Source organism: Gymnoscopelus microlampas, assembly GCF_963454915.1.
Source record: "Gymnoscopelus microlampas genome assembly, chromosome: 16".
NCBI lineage: Eukaryota > Metazoa > Chordata > Actinopteri > Myctophiformes > Myctophidae > Gymnoscopelus > Gymnoscopelus microlampas.
The window spans coordinates 40960714-40982174 of record NC_139953.1 but is presented as its reverse complement, the minus strand read 5'-3'; the positions used below and the strand labels follow the sequence as shown (position 1 = coordinate 40982174).

The window sequence follows — 21461 nt, the reverse complement described above, 5'->3', positions numbered from 1 at the left end:
TCATGGTATCACAACACCACTAAGGCCTTAAAAACAAACTGTTAAGGCTACGTCTTGGCCTCAAACATCAACCCCTGCTCATTTTGGTAGGGTTGGATGGCTCAGGGTTGAAGACAGAGTGCGGCAACTTGCAATGGGCCTGGTCTACAAGATACACCACTTTTATTTTGTGTTACGGCTCCAGCCTATAGGGGACCCAAGGAGGACGTGTGACCCCTCTCTTTAAAACCTCACAATGAACCACCAGCAAGCCCTGGTGGTTCCCTTTCTTCAGAGTGGGTCAGTTGTCATAAAATAATAAACCAAAACAACAAAATAATATTATATCCTAATTAAGAACCCAAATGAATGTAAGACAACTGTTAACATAACTCTAAAACAAAAAAAACAGGAGGGGGAAAAAGGAAGCCAAAAGAATGATCACCCATCCCTACCAAAACCTGGCTTTTAATGCTGCGTTCACACTGGCAGCTACAAAGATACAGGCTACCATTCATTTTCAATGGAAATTGGAAGCCAGCAACATAAAGATACATAGATACATCCGGCATTTGTAGCTGCTACAAAAGCTACAAAGTTGCAAAAAAGTTGCGCTGGTTTCAACTTCAGCTACAAATGCTGTGCAGCGTCATATCTTTTGTATCTGCCAGTGTGGTCGCAGCATAGACGGGTTTCATGTTTGTGTGACAAGGGTGAAATGAGGGGTTCTTAAAACTTTTGTAATTTGTTTTTATTGGTGCTTAATGTGTATAATTGCCTCATTTAACCCCACCATCTTATTATTTTTGTACCAATTATTATTACGCACTGTATTGTTTATAATTGTTTTCCCCATGATCCCCTGGTCACATGTATTGAGAGACATTGAGTGGCAGAGCGGCAGTCACGCGGTCACGCCCAAGGCCACGGTCATGGCCAATGTCCCCAGACAGACTGTCACCACGGACAAATGAAAGAAGAGGGAGGTGTGGTTTGGCAGGTACAAAAGCGGAGGCGGGACCGTTTGAAAGGAAGAACAGAGCACCCAAGTGACAGAGGCGTCAGTGAGGAGAAGGACAGCAGAGGGGAAGGTGGTGCCGAGACACGGAGTAGAGGAGTGCATAGATGAAGTAGACATACCAGCCACCTAGGAGTTTGGAAGCCGAGGTGTGCCTACATTCAAAGGAGAAACCAAGAGGAGAAAGCGATCGAACCGAAGGGGAGGAAGAGGCGAGTGAGACCAGACCATATGAGAGACGAGTGAGACCAGACCATATAAGGAGCGCTGAGACTGGAAAGTGGCGATAACGTTGCATACGCAACCAACTCAGCGCCAGGTGTAAAAACCTGGCTGGCGAGTGAGTATTCGAACAAGCAACGTTGAATCCCTGTATAACCACTGCCTGAGACAACGCAAATGTATCGTGTAAATGCACAGTGAACTGGTCTAGATCTCTATAATTGCAGGCGGAGAGAAAGAAGAGAGAAGACGAAGACGACTGGCCTCAAACCCTTTCCCATCTTACCCCCATATATGGACATGCAGCATTACCCCTGAACAAACCGTGTTGAGTATCTTGAAGCACTTTATTGGCACAGCACTTTACTTGAAAAGTATTTGTTGCACAGAAACCCCCCATGCTAAGGAACCCTTGTGATTAAGCCCCGCGTAATTTGCACAACTTTATAATTTATTTTATAGTTGTTGTGTAGATTAATTGTGTTTTGTATGTTTATATAGGTTTTATTAGTATAGTGTTTATTTGATTGTTTTTAAGGCACAGAAGCCAATGTATTAGGGACCCAATAAATATGACTTACCTTTTTTTGATACACTGTATTCGTGTCCAGTTTCTTAAAGGGATATTCTCATGCCAGTGTTGTATTCTCAAAACCAAAAGTATTGAAACTTACCAGTTAACCTCGAACCTGTGAAAGCCTGAAGAAGAAGTTAAAGTGTATTCAAAGGGGACTTCCCTCTATAACAAAAGTGGCGTAGTCGACAAACAATTAGTTCAGATAGGACTCACAGTAATTACGCACCCAGCACTTTATTGTGCATTTATATTTTATTGTTGTGAGTTTTATTCTGGATTATTTATTAAAGGAGAAGAGTGCAATAGTACAAACAAATTGCAAGTCAAATGTGATACAATTTCGGCCCTGTTCACATTTGTAAACATTGAGAGGATATGACCGCGCAGAGGAGGGGGTAAGCCAACTAAGCCTATAGAGGGCGCCATTACCCGCAGCAGCTCTGGTCAAATGTCCATTCATAAAAGAAATGATCTTCACCGGGTTTAATGAAAGTAGATTAAATTATGCAGTTTGTAATACCTTGTTTACTCAATAAAAATGATTTGTTGGAAGTTGGATCTGTTTGTATATAATAGCAGCATTATGTCTATTATGCCTATAATAGCAGAATTATGGCTAGCTAACTCCCGAATATAACAACAGAGTGAACGGCGCAACAATTCGTTTCCCCCAGACATGCGCAGATTGCGCATTCTGCTCTGTGATGACGTCGCGCGGAAATCCGTCTATAAGTCATCCAACTAAGTGTAGTAGCAGTACAGTACAGTCCATCGAACAGAAATGTGCATGACATGTTTGCTGGCAGTCCAAGCGGAAGTGAAGAGAGAGGGGTGACCTTAATTGTTGAGAAGAGCTGGCAACTTATCCCATAGATATAGAAACCTAGATACCTCATTGGCCTCTGCAGTTCATTGGAGCGACCTGTATCGCAATACCCTTGTATTGCTTCCGCCCCTAGTCCAAGGAAGATTTTCCCTAGTCGCGTGTGTCACAGAAGGGGGCGTTCAGTAGGCCTCTGATTGGCCTACCGAACGTCCCCTTCTGTGAAGCACGCGACTGAGGGCGGAAGCTGGTGCGCGCCCGAGATACAGACGCCTCAGAGCCAGAGGAGGCGTCTACCTTTATATGTCTATGACATATCCTCCTCCACCATCAGCCTGGGACCAATCACCTCCTAGTCACCACCTACTCTCTCAATCATTCACTCACTCACTAGCTCACACAGCTGCCACGCATCACTCTCAAAACGATCACCTCACACAAGGGCACAGAAGGTTACACATACCTTGTGACAGTGTGGTTCTCAAACTTTTTCATGTCCCCCCAAATGATGTATTTGGCCATGGACCTCCATCTCCAAAATATTTTGTGCCAGGGACCTCCAGAAGCAAAGATTTGAGTTTAAAATGTTCGCTTTAAAAATAATATATGTATATATATTCAAATGTTCACGATTTGCCAAAATAGCAGATCTACAAGTATATCCGTAGTATATGGTTAAAGGGGTTAAAATGATTGTGACGCTTTAGCTGGGGCCCCCATAGGTACCCAAAGGACCCCTGGAGGGTCAATTTGAGAACCAGTGCTTTATGACATGTACAAAAACCTCAGGGGTAACAACATGAACATGAACTACTGGACTAGGGTTCATGTAACATGATCTCACACTCCCTGGATAAGAGCAAGACGTTAAATGCAAATTGTAAATAGTCCTGACACCCCCTGGTGACCTTTTGGTATCACTACACCCCTACTGTAAAATTAGTCCATTAATGATCATCATGGCACATTTCAGCTCTAAAAGCATATTCTGTGTTGTCTCTTTAGTTTAAAAACAGCCCAAATTTTTTTTTTACAGCTAGCAAAATGTGTGTTTATTTTGCCTTACTATCAAAAGGAAATAAGGAATAGGCGTACACATTGTAAGTATGCCTACATCATAAAATAACATTTCCTTAATTATTATATGAACACCAGTCCCATTTATTTTTGGATGGATAGCATTCTCATTAACAATAAATTGTTTTGCAGTATGCTGGCTTTAATAGTAAAGATGGAAAGCTCAAAACCTCATTGGCTGAGAGTCGTGGTATAATAACCATATACTACAACATGAAGTATAGTGTCTGTGTACGGTCACTATACTTATACACTCAAGTTAGTTGATTTATCTGATGTTAAGAGAAGAGAGGTTTATTTATCACTCACTCACTCATACATACAATATGTTTGTGTGATGTTCCACATTGTTTGATGTTTTATATTGTGGAATATAATGTTTGTAAAGGCAACGGGCAAGCAAAGAAGACAAACACATCTTTCATGTCATTCACAAAGTGATGAGATGCACAACACTCACTCTTTTATTCTGTAATTATTCACGTGGCTAGTGTGCCTTCTTGTGGTGAATAAGGGAAATACAACTCATTTGACTGCTGTTTAGACTGAGTGGAGGAGCTCTGCTTTGATTTCAGTACCCTCAGTCAATGTTGCCATGTATGCTTATTATAAGCGACTTTGGGCTGTTTTTTCTGTAAAGTTGCTTGTAAATATTGGTAGTTGGGTTGCGTTGCATTTTGTTGTGGCTTGTTTTTAAAGTGTAGTTGCTTACTTGGGCTTGCTCAAACATTTTCATGTCAATGTCAAGGAACCCCAAATTAGGTATTTATCCGTGGACCATCTGGTATTTTGTGCCCCCTTACCAGATTTGTGTTGTTAAAATGTTTCAAAACATGTTCCACATGTTGCACTTTTCTTTCAAGATTTTCTTTTTTTTAAATAGCAGATGTAGAGGTTTAAAGTGCTCATGTGGCGTAGTCACTTCTTTTGGGCTTGTTTTCAAATACCTGGTTGCTTATTTCTCTCGCATAATCTGGCAACTCTGACCTCAGTTAGAAACATAACATAACCTTCTTAGCTCCTTGTATCAATATGCAAAGCATATAAGTGTTTTGTATTGGTCTATTCTCTAGAATTGGTCTATGACTATGACCCTATCATCTGTCAGTAACCACAGGTCAGTTAATTGCGTATATTATGTAGCATGTAGGCTACCTATATTACATATAGTATTTATGTAGACTAGGCCTTTGTTGTGTTATAGGCAAAAACAAATCTATGTGAAAGGACATTTATTGAATGCTGGCTGTTCTCTTCTTCCTGTAGCGAGTTATAACCAGCTCAGTGGCCTTGTGGTTAGAGTGTCCACCCTGACATTGGGAAGTCGGGGTTTGATCCCCGGCTGAGTCATACCAAAGACTAAAAAAATGGCTCCCTGCTTGGCACTCAGCATCAAGGGTAGGGTTGGTTGTATATCCTTGCGATATAGCATCATGTCCAGGAGCTGTACTTGTACATGAAACTGCCTCATTTACAGGGACAGGAAAAAAGCTCCTGACCTATGGGCCACATGGCTCGCCAAGACTTAAATTTAGTTATATAGAGGTCTATCCTTGGTCCACCCCGTTTCCCCCACCTACACCAAACCTCTTTGCCCGAAATAGCCGAGGCGTCACAATATGAGCTTGTAGATCGTCTATTTTCGAATAGAAGAGTCTAAAATAGGGCTTAATTGGTCATTGGTTATATGTTTACACCTGCAAAGTAATAGAAACATTTTTCAAATAATTGCACTGGAATAAAAAGTACAATATTTGCCTCTGAGATGTAGTGGAGTAGAAGAGCAAAATAATTAAAAAATGGAAATACTTTAGTAAAGTAAAAATACCTCAAAATTGTACATAAGTACAGTACTTAATTACTTTGCACCACTGATGTGGTTAAAGGGTCACGTGTGAGTAGCGTGTTCCCTGTCATCACCACATCGTGTCGGTAGAGACAGGATATATTGTCACACAGGAAGTGGGGAGGCGTTCCGTCCAGTAAAACATGAGAACAGTGTGACTGAAGGAACATAGAGTCATCATGGTCGTCATCCATCATGTTCTACTGCTGCTGCTGCAGGTCATCTTCATCCACACAGGTGAGACCTTCTCCCCAACACCTCACAAACTGTCCTTTAAACCCATTAAGACAGGGAAAAGCATCTGTCATTTTATATTTTAACCACTTTAAAATCATTAGGCTATTCAAAAATAACAGATATACAAGCTCATAGCGCGGCACGAGTGCCGCACTATGAGCTTGTAGATCTGCTATTTTTGAAAAATCATGAAAATGTGTGCAAATCTTTGAATATGTATATTTTTAAAAGTGAACATTTGTAACTCAAATATTTATTTCTGGGGGTCCCTGGAACAAAAATATTTTTAGATGGGGGTTCGTGGCCAAATACGTATCATTTTGGGGGTCCTTGACATGAAAAGGTTTGAGCACCACTGATATAGAAACATAAGTGTTTCAGAAAACTGTTTAGAAGACCTCAGGTCTTAATGGGTTAACCACTTAAACCCTGTATCACTGGTTCCCAAACTTTTTAGCTCAAGACCCAAAAGGGAAATGTGATGTTTACCCGCAGCCCAAACTAGTGAAAATAGCTACAAGCTCACAACGCGTCGCCTCATGCCGCGTTGCGAGCTTGCAGATCTGCTATTTTCACTACTTCTCAAACGTTTGTTTTCTAATTTAGGGAATTTCTTTGATTATTATTATTTTATTAATAAAATTCTGAAATTCAACTCATGAATACTTGTGATTTTTTTGTGAAAATCTTTAGAGAATATTGAAAAATAATAATAATTAATGACAAAATGTAAGGGATATTCACTCACGACCCACTAAAATAGATCCACGACCATCAAATGGATCCCGACCTACTGTTTGGGAAACAGTGCCCTATATGGTTGACCGGAGTCCCTCAGGGCTCTATGCTAGTGTTTTAGTTTTTGCTCTACCTTAAATATCTTCACAGTAAATAGCAGATCTGCTATTTTCTGCAGAAGTTTTCCCTCAGAATATGGATCCTGGGGGTTAAGTGGTTAAATCAGTGGTTCCCAACCTTTTCGGGATCAGGGGCCCCACTTGAAAATCTCAAAAAACGTTTGCAAACCCCACTTGAGGTCCAGAACCATAGCTTCAGAACCTCTGAATGAAATCATTTTTAGTGACTTAAATCCTGTATCTCCTGAACCATCTTTACAGACTGTTTGAAATTAATACTGATTTTTTGTTGAAGTTAGGGAAACAGGCCTGTTTTAGCCACTCTGAGGCTGTCACATCTCTTTGCTTTTCTTTTCTGCTACTGAAATAATATTGTTGCTGTCGGATAGAAACTTTATTTATTTAATTATTATTATTTTTTGAATAATTTTAAAAACTGTAAAAAACAAAACAATGTGAAAATAGCCGATCCACAAGCTCACAACGTTGTGAGCTTGTATATCTGCTGTTTTCACTGCTTTTGTGCGACAGCAACGATCACTCTCATGATTTTAATCAGAGATCTGGCAATATGTGTAGGATAAGGTTAGCCTTGGAAATACCTTAAGACTCTGATAGGACCCTATGGCATATTGTTATTACTGTATGACTGTACTGTTTGTGTATATGGATATGGACGTCTATGGCGTGTGTATATGGATATGGACGTCTATGGCGCACGCGTGTGTGTGTGTGTGTGTGTGTGTATCCACCGAGGTGAATCTGGCTTTGTCCAGCGTCTATCTATACGAACACAATTGGCCCGTGTTCGGGGGAGGGAAGCCGGGCAGGGACGGTGATATTTGTCATTGCATGTGTTCCTACGGGCTGGAGCGGCATGTGTCAGCAGTATAGGACGAAGGTTCCATGTCATCCCAGTGGGGGCTCCTCACTAGCGAGTCAGTACGATACAAAACACAAAATATGTGTCGGGAGGAATTAATTTTAAAACAACTGAATTGGGGAGAAAAAAAAGTGAGCTTATATGCTATTTAAAACGTTTTTTTAAAATAGCATATAAGCTCACCTTAGATCGGTTATTTGTTTATTTTTACTTTTGAAAAGTGTTTGCCCACATGCTCACAATAGTTGGTTGAAAGTTGTTTGAAGAAAACAGGACACATTCAGCTGCATAATTGTCCATACCGATCCAAAACATACAGGTCTCATCGCCGCCCAACGCAGCTGGATCTTTGCAGAGGGCGATGATGTCGCCCTGCCCGAGAGATGCCCCCGCAGTTCAGAAAATCCAGCATCCAGCCTCACTGCCACTGAGTTAATCAATGGAGCATCCAACGTCAGTGCTACTGAAATAATCTATGGAGCATCCAACCTCAGTGCTGCTGAGCTCATCAATGGAGCATCCAACCTCAGTGCTACTGAAATTATCGATGGGGCATCCAACCTTAGTACTACTGAAGTCATCAATAGAGCTTCCAACCTCAGTACTACTGCTGAGGTCATCAGCGGTGACACTGAATCCAACCTCACTGCAACTGACTCTGAGGTCATCAGCGGTGACACTGAATCCAACCTCACTGCAACTGACTCTGAGGTCATCAAGAGGCGGGTTGCTCAGGTCTTCACATCTTCACCGGAGGTTCTAGTAACAGGTCCTGAATGCCCTTCACATCCAAACCAACCAAACAAACCCATCACTGCAGAAGATGCTGGACTGTACTGCTGCCAAGATGGAACAAATAACAGGATTTCTGTGTCAGTCCTGAGCAGTGAGTGTAATGATATGTCTGATATTTCTAATATGTCTAATAAGTAATATGCAAGCATCTATTTAATTCTCTGAACATCCATAAAGGATTGTGTTTGTATGTTTATCTTGTACAGATACAGGGAGTGTATATCAACCAACTCACAACAGAACAATTTGCAATGAAATAGAATTATCTCTCTCTCTCTCTCTCTCTCGCTCTCTCGCTCTCTCTGTCTCTGTCTCTGTCACTGTCACTCTCTGTCACTCTAGGACGGTCCATTCTAAGATCTAATGTGACTTCAACCGTCTCATTTGGCTGTAAGCTGGTCACTGCCACACGAACATGTTTTATTGATTCCCAACAAGTGTGGATGTGGTGGTTCGACATTGAAGGCAATGTGATCCAGGAGGGGATAAGACGCTATTCTTCATGTAATATCAGGCTGACTGTTCAGAATGAGGACAACAGCGTGTTTCTATGCCAGGCGTACCGGGGCGGGGAGATCAAAGCAACACTGATGTTTCCCGTGAGACCCCCAGGTACGAAAGTTATCGTTTATCCGGAAATAATTTGACATATGGATGAAATTTGTATTTCGTTCCAAAAAATAACAGTAAACACTATTGGTAGTGAGAATATAAAGAAGCCCATTCTAATTAAAAACTTTTGAAAACTGTTTCATAGGTAAAGGGAGACGTGGCATCCCAGGACCAGATCCTAATTCTGATTCTGAAGTGGTTCCTCAATCTCAAGGTAATGAAAACAAACACACACACACACACACACACACACACACACACACACACACACACACACACACACACACACACACACACACACACACACACACACACACACACACACACACACACACACACACACACACACACGTGACCCAAGTATGAGGCTTGTTAGGAAACATCAGCTTTGACATAACATGGTGTTGAAACAGCTCAGCAACAAACCTCAGCACAACCTGACACAAGACTCACCACAACATACGAGGATGTGACAGGACTAACACTGGTGCAACAGGACATTGCAGAACGTACTACAATGCAGGGGTCTTCAACGTTTTTCAGCCCAAGGACCCCTTAGCTGAGAGAGAGATGAAGCAGGGACCGAAACTTTGTTGCAGATTAAACTTTTTCATACACTCATGCGCTGCGAGGTGTTGTGAGCTTGTAGATCAGTTATTTTAGGATTAATGTTCCCCATCACCCAAAAATGTGGCGGACCCCCTGTAGTAACTCTGAGAACCCCCTAGGGGTCCCCGGGCCCCCTGTTGAAGACCTCTGCTATAATGCAAACAGAAAATGATGCATTAGTCAAGTCATGTGTATTTGTACAAAAACATTTCCTACACAGTAAAGTAAATGCTGAAACAACAACAAATATAAACAAAAAAAGGATGTCGTCAATGTCGGGTGGAAACCTCATGTGTCCAAAACTGTTACTTTTTAGGATTCAAATTCAAAAACAGCAACAGTAGCAGATCTACAAGCCCGAGCTTGTAGATCTGCTACTTTTGATACTTTTGTGTGACACTGTTGTATGATCAAGTAGGCCAATAATTTACCAAACAACACAAAAATTTGAATTATGGAGATAAGAGGTTTCTGCCCGACAGCAACGATATACTGTGTCAATGTATTTTAATTTATAATTGTAACACAAGAGACATAGTGCTGTATAAGTGTGGAATTTATTGAATTGAATAGAATTGTACTGAATTGAATTGAATTGAATTGAAATGGGGTGGCTCGGGAGGTAGGTGAGGCCGCATCGGATTCGGATGGTTCCCGCCAGTCCAATCCCCGGCTCCCCCCGTGCTACTGTCAAAGTGTCTTTGAGCAATCTGAACCACTGCTTTGCATCATGGTTTCCTGTACAGTGTGTGTGAATGTATTGGACATAGGCCCTATATAAATGCACCATTCACCATTTTAACCTATTCAATCCGAACGCATCTCAGTCATTTCTGATTTCTTTCGCTATTCACAAAGATATACAAGCTCATAGCCGTGCTATGAGCTTGAATATCTGCTTCTGGGGGTCCCTGGAACTAAATATTTTGAGATGGGGGTCTGTGGACAAATACATATAGATATATTGCACTTTTACCTTAGCGCTAGGTATACTCTTGGTTGCTTGTTTTTGCAGGAAATGCACTTAAGACTTCTGGTGATTAGTAGTTTTCGTTCCCTACCTATGTTGAATGCACTTATTGTAAGTCGCTTTGGATAAAAGCGTCTGCTAAATGACTGTAATGTAATGTAATGTAATATCATTTTGGGTGGTCGTTGACATGATAAAAGTTTGAGAACCACTGATATTATAGCAACATACGTTGTTTTTTTTTAATCCCCAGAAGAGTAAAAAATTTGCACAAATGCTCACGATTTTGTAATAGTCAAAGAAATATTAAAATCACACAGATGCGTTCCTGATCTTAATGGCTTAATTGAATTTGCAGGTGACGGCAATGGCGGTGTGGTTGTTGTGCTGGTGGGGGCGGTGAGCTGTGTGGCGCTGACAACTATGCTCACTCTGTTTGTTGTGAAGAGAAGACAGTCAAGTAAGTTCTCCAACATCCTCTGATGTAAGCAGTGGTGGAAAAAGTACTCAAATTCTTTACTTAAGTAAAAGTACCAATACTGCAATATAGAAATACTCTGTTACAAGTAAAAGTCCAGAATTCAAAATGTAGTTGAGTAAAAGTACAAAAGTATTGGTATCAAAATGTACTTATAGTACCAAAAGTAAAAGTACTAAAATGTTTGAAAATAGCAGATCTACAAGCTCACAACGCGTCGCTATTTTCAAATAGCCTATGTATAAAATAAGGCTAAAGTGGTTAATGTATGTTTCATAATATAATAAATTATATCTGAAAAGTAACTAAAGTTTTCAAATAATTGTAGTGGAGTAAAAGTACAATATTTGCCTCTGAGATGTAGTGGAGTAGAAGTAAAAGTATTGGAAATTTGAAATACTCAAGTAAAGTACAAATACCTCAAAATTGTACTACAGTAAGTAAATGTACTTAGTTACTTTCCACCACTGCTCTGGTGTAAGCCCTGTGAGATGGTTAAGATCAGGGGAGGGGTTATTCACAACAATGTATTATGTATCTGTACAGCCAGGGTTCCATTTGTAAACAAACAGATGGGTGGGGTGGTTTAGGGGGTCGTCTATCCACCCTATGCCCCTTATTCTTGACCCTCCCCCAGTGTGGGGCCATCACATCTTTGCTTCTGGGGGTCCCTGGAACAAAACATTTTGAGATGGGGGTCCACAGCCGCAAATACATCATATCGTTGCTGTCCGGCAGAAACCAGCCAACTACATTTTGACGCTTTAGCATTTTTTCCCCATAAATCAGGGCCATTGAACACCCTTACGTCTGTGTGTTGGTAAAAAAAAAACATATTGAACCAATGAAAAGCATTAAAAAGCACTTCTGACAAAACCAGCTAACTCCATTGGACCCTCAAACTTTCTGCTAAACCTTTTTGCTGACTTTGGGTCCACCCCCTTTTGACCTCCAACCTCATTGTGAGCTTGGAGGTCCATTCAGCTGTTCTTATCAATGATGAACAAAACCTCCTAACTCTACTTTTTTTTCCATTTCCTGAAAAATGAACATTTTGGAGTTAGCTGGTTCCTGCCGGACAGCAGAGATATCTAAAAATGTTTTCTAAATCCTAACAGTATGTTGCTATATGCAGTGGCGCTCCAACTTTTCCATGTAAATGACCCCCTTAAATGCATGTATTTGGCCGTCTCAAAATATGTTTTTCCAGGGACCCCCAGAAGCACAGATCGGAGTTCAAAATGTTCGCTTTAAAACATATATATTCAAAGATTTCCACGATTAAAAACAAAACAAAACAGATCTACAAGCTCATAGCCGCGCGCTATGATCTTCTATATCTCCACCTCCCCAGCATTCACCTGTAGCTCTGTTTCTAGACCTTTTTGGAATATAAGTTAACTAAAATGTTCATGCTTACAGGGAATGAATAGAGACGCCAAACTATGCTTCAGATATCTATGCTCAATTGTGCTCGATAAATATATATTTTAAATTCAATCCAAGAGTTGTCTGACAGAGTCTGTGTATGCCAATGAAGCAGTGGTGTAAAGTAACTAAGTACATTTACTCAAAAGTACATTTACTCAAGTAACCTACCATACTAAAGTACACTTTTGAGGAATTTTGACTTTACTGGAGTGTTTCCAATTTTCCATACTTTTACTTCTACTCCTTTTTAAGCCACTACAATTATTTGACAACTTTAGTTACTAGTCATACTTGTAGATTTTGATTATTATTACAAAACATTAACCACTTCAGCCCTATGTATGTGGATCTGCTATTTTCAAAGCATTTTTATACATTTGGAAACTTGTGAAATGGGACATTCTGCAAAAAGAGTAGCCTACCTTTACTTTCCACACTTAAGTATATTTTGTGATGAATACTTTTGTACTTTTACTCAAGTACATACATACCGGACTTTCACTCGTAACAGTGTATTTCTACATTGTGGTATTGTTGGTACTTTTACTTAAGTAGAGTACTTCTTCCACCACTGCAATGAGGTTAACTCATGATACTCATCAGTCTGTGTACAACATGGCTCACAACAACGACCCAAGTAGATGTGTAGTGGGTGGACCTGTGTCGTCTGGCAGTGAGCAAATGCAAAGTGGACGTCTAGAACGGCCTTTTGTTGTGAAACCAAAGGCTAAATGTCCTGTTCATGCATTCATTCATCACCTACATGTACAATTGATCTGCACACTAACAACGCGCTGCAGTGGTTCTCCAACCATATCATGAATGACCCCCAAATGTATATGTATTTGGCCACAGACCCCCATCTGAAAATATTTTGTGCCAGGGTCCCCCATACAAGATTTGTGTTGTTAAAATGTTTAAAAAATATATTAAAAAAAAAAAAAACTGTTGTACTATAGGGTTAAAGTGGTTAAATGTATATGCTCTATCAACCAATCTGGCTAGGGGCCGTCTGGAACCCCCCTCAGGGACCCCTGGGGGTCTCTGGACCCCACTTTGAGAACCACTAGGGTGTACATGCAACATTGACCTGTTTAGCTGTAATACTTATTATTTGGGCAGACTGTACAGCTGGTGGTAGTGATGACGTCCACTCCAAATGAAAGATGCAGTGTCTCTATCTCACAATGCACTGTGACACGTTGTGAGCTTGTACATCTGCTATTTTCATTATTTTTGAATTGTATATATTTTTTTGTTTAAAAAACATTGAGACATTTTGAAACTTTGCCCAAAATAGGGATCCCACGGTTAATGTGGATAACACACATGTTTAATTACAAAAATAATAATTGTGACATTCAGTCTGGCCAGACGCAGGGATAAAACACATCCCCACTGGCCATAAAAATGAATGACCAGAGGGGGGATATCAAAAGCAGAGGCATGGATACCCCCTCCCCCAAATCTAACACGGTGTACAGCAGATACATAACAGAGGCCCCACAGATACCTGTGCGTACTTAACAAAACAATAGCAGTTGTTCACACCCACTGTGCACCACTCGTCAACTCCCTGTCTGTCCAGCAACTCAACGAGGCCAGTGTCTCATCTGAACGCTATCATTGCAAACTCTCACGTTCACACATGCAAACACACACATGCATGCAATGTACAACACACACACGCACACACGCATGCACACACACACACACACACACACACACACACACACACACACACACACACACACACACACACACACACACACACACACACACACACACACACACACACACACACACACACACACACACACACACACAGAATCATTGTGCATTGTGGTCTTTGAAATAACTGTCCGATGTGCTAATCTGTGTGTTTTACTCACAGTATACGGCCAGTGAAAAGTAAAGGTTGCTGCTTATGAACTGCTACAGTTATCAAATTCTAAAATGCCCAAATCTAGAAGTTTGAAGTCAAGTCACACAAACTCATTGTCACACAAACTCATAACCTATGCCTAAACATAACCTTCTAATTCCTAAACACAGCCATTTTAACTGTATACCTAAACTCAACCATCTCTAATCTAAAGTTAAACACAACATAAAGTTATACATAAACTTAACAATCTCTAATCTAATGTCTAAAAACACAACCGAACCTTACCTAAACTTAAACTTAAGTTTGAGTTTAGGTAAGTTTTACTTTAAGTATATAGGAAGTTGATATTGTGGTTTGTCTGGATACATAATTGTGCTGTCTTGGTATATCCTACATATTGGCAATAGTGTAACTCTACTCCACATGGCAAATTGATTTACACACAATTGTATAACCGTTCAAGTGAGTATTATGTTTGATTTGTTGTATCGTTGTATTACAGACAGGCCACTGCCAGCCAACTCAGACAACATCCACAGTGTAAGTTAACTATAATTAATATAAAGAATTATTATATGATTGCTGTGAACACTGCAGCTTAGGGTTTGGGTTAAAACGACACAGCAAAAATGGCATTCATAAATTTGCTGTCCTAAAATGTTTATGTCCTCAAACGTATAGTAATTGTGTGTGTGTGTGTGTGTGTGTGTGTGTGTGTGTGTGTGTGTGTGTGTGTGTGTGTGTGTGTGTGTGTGTGTGTGTGTGTGTGTGTGTGTGTTTAGAATATATGTTCAGACGATGTCATCTACGCAAATCTGGATCTCCCGATGGCCAGTGGACTGTTGATACCGCCTAAACAGGAAGAATCCGAGTACGCTGCCATCAGGACACACAATGTATGACCAGTAAACAGTGTTGCCATGTCTGCTTATTATAGGCCACTTTGCGCTGCTTTTTCTGTACTGTTGCTTGTTAAATATTGGTAGTTGCGGGTTGCGTTTTTTTTGGGGCTTGTTTCTAAAGTGTAGTGGTTCTCAAATGTTTTCATGTCATGGACCCCCAAATTAATATGTATTTGTCCCTATAACCCCCATCTGAAAATGTTTAGTGCCAGGGAGCCCTGTACCAGATTTGTGTTGTTAGAATGTTTCAAAAATATTCCACATTTTATTTCAAGACCATGATGCGACATGTTGTGTGCTTGTAGATTGTCTATTTTCAAATAGATGTACCGATGTACAGTATGTACAGGTTTAAAGTGCTCATGTGGCCATTACTATAGTCGCTTCTTTTGGGCTTTTTTTCCTAGACTATAGTAGGTTGCCAGTAAACACTGTCACTGGTCCTTCTGTTTTATTGTATTAATATGTGAGATATTCCTTTTCACTTCTGGGATTACAGTAATGCTGTGGTTCTCAAAAAGTGGGGTCCAGGCACCTTCAGGGTTCCCTGAGGGTGTTCCAAATGGCCCCTTACAGGTCTGTAACTCTGAGATTACATTCTCAGAGTTATGGCCATCCTTGAAATGAAAATAGACTGAGAACCACTGCAGTAATCTGAAGTGGACAACACATTGACATTTTACAGACACTTTTGACAGAGAGACATGTAATTGTGTAAAAACATGAACAACAATCTAGACAGTCAAAGAATACTTTTGAATACTTATTTTGTCTTTTACACAAGGACATATATGTATATTCTTAAACCACTCTGAAAGGCTTTTCCCAAAGCTGTGTGTTTAGAATTATCTGGATCTCGAGACTCTAATAGTCATAGATGTAAAAGCTCGGCAATATACTCAGGGTTAGGCCTGAACTATTACGGTCAATGTTTACACTCTGAGATAAACTAAAACTGAGGATTTTACTGTGACGTCACCTCACTAGACCCCTGAGTACATTTGAGGAAGGAAGTTGCGGGCCATACAAAATCTGCCCTTGTGCCATGATTGGCTTCCAGGCCAGTCTTTGTACACGTATGGTTTACAGTTGTTAAATGTTATCATTAAAATCACAAAAACAACTCTACAGCTAACTAAATCGTCGAGAGCAGAATCATGTTTTGATTTTCGATTCATCATTTCAAATACTGCAACCAATGACCACAATCTTCTATTTTATTTCCTTTGTGTGCCCTGAGGATGGCATTTACATATAAGTACAGTGCTTACGTACATTTTTTTACTTTTACAATAAAAAAAAAGCTATGTTTTTACTTTACTGGAGTATCTCCAACTACTCAGAGGCAAATATTATACTTTTACTCCACTACAATTATTTGAAAACTTGAGTTACTAGTTACTTTGTACATTTTGATTATATTATTACAAAACATACACATCAGCCCTACATACATTTCAGCCATTTGAAAATAGCCGATCTGTAGATCTGCTTTTTCCAAAAGATCTTCATAAAATGTATACATTTGAAAACTTGTGATATGGGACCTTCTGCATAACTTTCTACTTCTGGTACTTTAAGTACATTTTGATACCAATACTTTTGTACTTTTACTCAAGTAGATTTTGAATTCCAGACTTTTACTTGTAACAGAGTATTTCTACATTGCAGTATTGATACTTTTACTTAAGTAAAACATGTGAGTACTTTTTCCCACCACTGCACACACAGGCTGTGACGCGTGAGTTTAAGTCCAACCTCTAACCTCTCCAACCCGAACCTCTAAACTTAAACTCCAAATGGCTAATCCTGACCCCAACCTGAATCCTTTCCTAATTGTAAAAGCCCAACTCCCAAAATATGTTTTCAACATAAAAAACATTTCTCTTGTGGCGACCAGGTAAACTGATCCTCACAATGTGTATTTGAGACACACACACACACACACACACACACACACACACACACACACACACACACACACACACACACACACACACACACACACACACACACAGCAGGTGAGAGATTGCTGGAGCCGGCCTGAGTCTAGTCTTATTTGCATTTTAAATGCGGTTGGCCGGCCCAAACAGTGCAGCGCAGCACAGCTAATCTACACACTCTAGGTGTGTGATTGATGTCTCCCAGCCAGGTGTCTGACTGACCCGAGACGTGATGTAGACCAGCGTTTCCAACGTTTTCATGTCAAGGACCCCAAATCAATATGCATTTGCCCCGTGGACCCCCATCTGAAAATGGGTCCCCAGCTAAATGATAGATTAGGCACCAAATTGACCCTTATGAGTCTGTAACTCTGAGAGTGTACAAATGTAACCAAATGGACCCGTTAGGGTTCATTTGGTTACATTTGTACACTCTCAGAGTTACATTGACATAGATTTTACAATATAAATTGAGGTCCAAGTGATAGAAATGTCATTAAATGGGGGTCCGTAGCCCTAATGCATGTCAATCTGGGGGTCCTTGAAATTAAAATGGTTGAGAATCACTGCTAGAGCCGTAAAAATCTTCTCTTATGGGGGTCCCTGGCATATATTTTCAAATGGGGGTCTGCGGGCTAAGAAGTGTCAATTTGGGGGTCCTTGACATGAAAAAGTTTGAGAACCACTGATGTACAGTATGGTTAAAGTGGTTTAAATGATTTAGCTGGGGACCCCCTGGAACCCCCCTGCCCTGAAGGACACCAAGGGGTCCACGGACCCCACTTTGAGAACCATGATGTAAACCATGCAAGATAAGACAGAAACAGAAACTCTCTCTCTGTAAGATCACAGCAAATGTGTGCTTATCTGAATTGCATGACGAGGAAAAAAGTATCTAATGTAGGAAAAAATCTTCATCTATTCTACACTCACAGCAAATCTTTAGTGTTGATTTAACTCAGAAGAGTGTACAAATGGAGTCTATTTGTAATAATAATTTAGTTTATATTAAGCTGTCAGATTCAGTTACCCTGACCAAGTACATTTGCAGATTCAACTTGACTGGTTCAGTTGAGCTACACCATGATTCTCAAGCCACATGATTACATTTTCTGAGATTTTTTATCTCTGGAACCACAATCTAAGAACATTTTATCGTTAGATATGTGATTTGCCTGATATGTTGTATAGTGTTCCTTGTTTTTTTATGCTTTTAAATTGTTTGTTGTACTATCAGAGGGCTGGGGGTGTGGGTGGGAGAGGGTGAGCAATTGCTGTCTGTATGTACGTGTGTATCTGCACTGTATGTAACAATGTATTTTGTTGTATTTGTGTGTATAGGACCACCTCTAAAATTAGATGAGGTGAGACCTCCGGTGCTATACTTTCAATAAATTAGTTAAAAAAATTCAGACAAAATGTGTTGTGTCATAATTTGGTCTCTCTCTACTGCAGGTACAGACAACAGTGAAATTCTGATCAAAACAGACATTCCTGTACATTCTCCAGTCGTATTTAGGTACAGTTTAGGATCAGTGGTGGAAAAAGTACTCAAATGTTTACTTAAGTAAAAGAATCAATACTGCAATGTAGAAGAACTCTGTTACATATGTAAAAGTCCGGAATTCAAAATGTACCTCTCCTTCAAGGACCCCTGGGGGTTCCCGAACCCCACACTGAGAACCACTGATCTATACAATAATTCAGCAACGTAAGAAATATAGAATATATATACACACTACACCAAACATGGAGATATCCCTCTGAGATATGGCTCTTAGTCTTCCAATGGTAACTATAACCTTCCAGAACATGAAACTTTCCAGAACCAGTAACGTTTTTTTTGCTTACTTAAAATTGTGAAAATATGTGCAAATCCTGAATATATTCTTTTAAAGCAAATATTTTTTACTCAAATCTTTGCTTCTGGGGGTCCCCTGAAAAACAAAATATTTTGAGATGAGGGTCGGTGGCTAAAATGCATATAGGCCTATAATTTGGGGGTCCATGACAGGAAAAAGTTTGAGCACCGCTTTTTCTGAAAACTGTTAAGTTTTCTGAAAGAAAAAGAAGACATTTGTATAGAATCGGCCTCACGTCTTAATAGGTTCAATTGAAACCGAGCCGTAGCGTGTGGAAACAAATCCACAACCTGTGAGATACAGTGTACAAGACAGATTTATAACATCTGCACACACAGGTTGCGCTGAATATTGAATTGAATTCATAGACATCTGTTTGGTGCATCTCGTGCGTTTGGTAGGTCAATAATTAAACTCATACTAAACTGTGCCATTCATTTAGTAAACGCTCTCCCACTCTCTGTGTGTGTGTGTGTGTGTGTGTGTGTGTGTGTGTGTGTGTGTGTGTGTGTGTGTGTGTGTGTGTGTGTGTGTGTGTGTGTGTGTGTGTGTGTGTGTGTGTAGTGCAGATAAGGTGCAGCAGGCCAAAGGCTTGAACCCCAGACAACCCATGAAGATATGCAGGCCATTCACCAATGGCACCAGCTTGTCTATCAGCTACCTGCAGTGGACAGGACTGTGCTGTTGTCCCATGGTGTGTGTGTGTGTGTGTGTGTGTGTGTGTGTGTGTGTGTGTGTGTGTGTGTGTGTGTGTGTGTGTGTGTGTGTGTGTGTGTGTGTGTGTGTGTGTGTGTGTGTGTGTGTGTGTGTGTGTGTGTGTGTGTGTGTGTGTGTGTGTGTGTTGGGGGGGGTGAGGGTATGCTGGGGGTTGGGACTGGAGGAATGGTTGGGATTTGTGTGTTAAAACAAAAGGCCTAGATTAGCCAAATCCTGCAAAAGGCCAGGAGAGGACACAGAGGAGAGGGGAGAGGTGTTAAAAATGATACTCTCTGCAGAAACAAGCGGCCTCGTCTCAGACGACAAGTCTCCAAATCCCTGTCTGCACATCCTCTCTCTAATCCACAAAATAAACATTGTACTACGTAGAACACAAGCTCATGGCAAAATATGTCCAACTAGTTAGGTCAGGGGTCTTCAACGTTTTCAGGCTAAGGACCCCTTGGCTGAGAGCGAGATAAAGCAGGGACCCCCATTATATATTGTATAGAATATTCATTTTTTCATGGATTTCATAGGCAGCTTCATAGACTTGTTTCACAGCACTATCATGTTGGATTCATGTTGATGTGTATTTCCAGACATTTAACCATGCACATAAACAATACTTAGGATACCTGACCTTTCACTCTGTACTTAGCCTGCTCTTTTTCACCCCCTATACTAAACCACTTTGCCAAAAATAGCAGATCTACAAGCTCTAAAGATCTAAAAATGACTTTAATAATGCTGTCGAATAATTATATGTTGCTGTTGATTGCAGAATTGTGCAATTATGAATTTGGAATGTGCTGCAGCAGATATGTGCTGTAATTATACTGTTCCCCAAAAATATTCTGCACGTCTTCAGAAATGAAAAGGGTGGATCATGGTGTACAGGCTATCATCATACTATAAGCTATTGTTTAAATAAGAACTTTTGCTCACAGACCAATAGCACAACAGCGTGTTTTCCCCCTAATCTAAACCAAAACAATTATCATTGTGCAGATGATCAGATCAGAAGAACTTGATCCATAAACTTGGAAATGAACCATGATCATTAAACATGTCTGCAGGTTTGCTTTCTTTGGCAAAAAGAAAAACAGTCTATGTGTTTTTTGGAAGCAAAAAGAAAAAGACATCGAAACTCTCATCTATCTAAATGTTTCTTTGACGATGGCCCATCATCAAGGTGGCTTTTGTTCTGCATGCCTTTCACATTGAAATTGACCCTGACTGCCCTAAGTGGAGGAGAGCTGTGAGGGAGGTGGGGGGAGGAGGTGTCAGCCCCACTCCCCAGACAAAGGAGAGAAACGGCGATTGACTGTTTCCTGGAAGGGTTAAAGGCTAGTGTTCCTGCCTCTTATCTCCACAATCTCATTCTCCTCCACTCCACTCTGTCCTCCTACTGGGACCTCAGGACACACTACCACACACACTGAAGAACGCACGGCACGCACACAATGGAGTAATCCACGAACAAGCGACTATATTATTTCGGTTCAACTTTGCAAGCTTCTTCAAACTAAGTGACCGCTTGAGACAACGTCCATCTAGGAGGATCTACCCAGAGTTACAGGTAAGCAATACAGGGCAGCATCACCTCTGGTCTACATAGAAGGAGTTCTCCTTAACGCTATGTTACTTTTCAACCGTTGCCCGCACATCCGTGGTAGCGCAGTCTCTTGTTTCTAGTAAAACATAACAAAATGCGCTTTCGCTACTCAACCAAAACAGCGGTTTTAATATGTTG

At 40.5% G+C, this 21461-nt stretch overlaps 1 protein-coding gene and 1 long non-coding RNA gene across 2 annotated transcripts; both read left to right on the top strand.

Annotated features, from left to right (window-relative positions):
* Positions 1–5711: 5711 nt before the first annotated feature.
* On the top strand, positions 5712–9399 carry LOC311062986 (uncharacterized protein; the record flags this gene model as incomplete). Its single annotated transcript, XM_084082206.1, has 5 exons — positions 5712–5779; positions 7839–8405; positions 8657–8913; positions 9072–9140; positions 9340–9399. The coding sequence occupies exons 1-5, from the start codon at positions 5722–5724 to the stop codon at positions 9397–9399; spliced, it is 1011 nt and encodes a 336-aa protein (XP_083938332.1). The 5' UTR covers positions 5712–5721.
* A 1468-nt stretch (positions 9400–10867) lies between these two features.
* On the top strand, positions 10868–15453 carry LOC311063725. Its single transcript, XR_014602641.1, has 3 exons — positions 10868–10965; positions 14805–14842; positions 15085–15453. It is a non-coding gene; the product is annotated as an uncharacterized lncRNA (long non-coding RNA).
* Positions 15454–21461: the final 6008 nt, after the last annotated feature.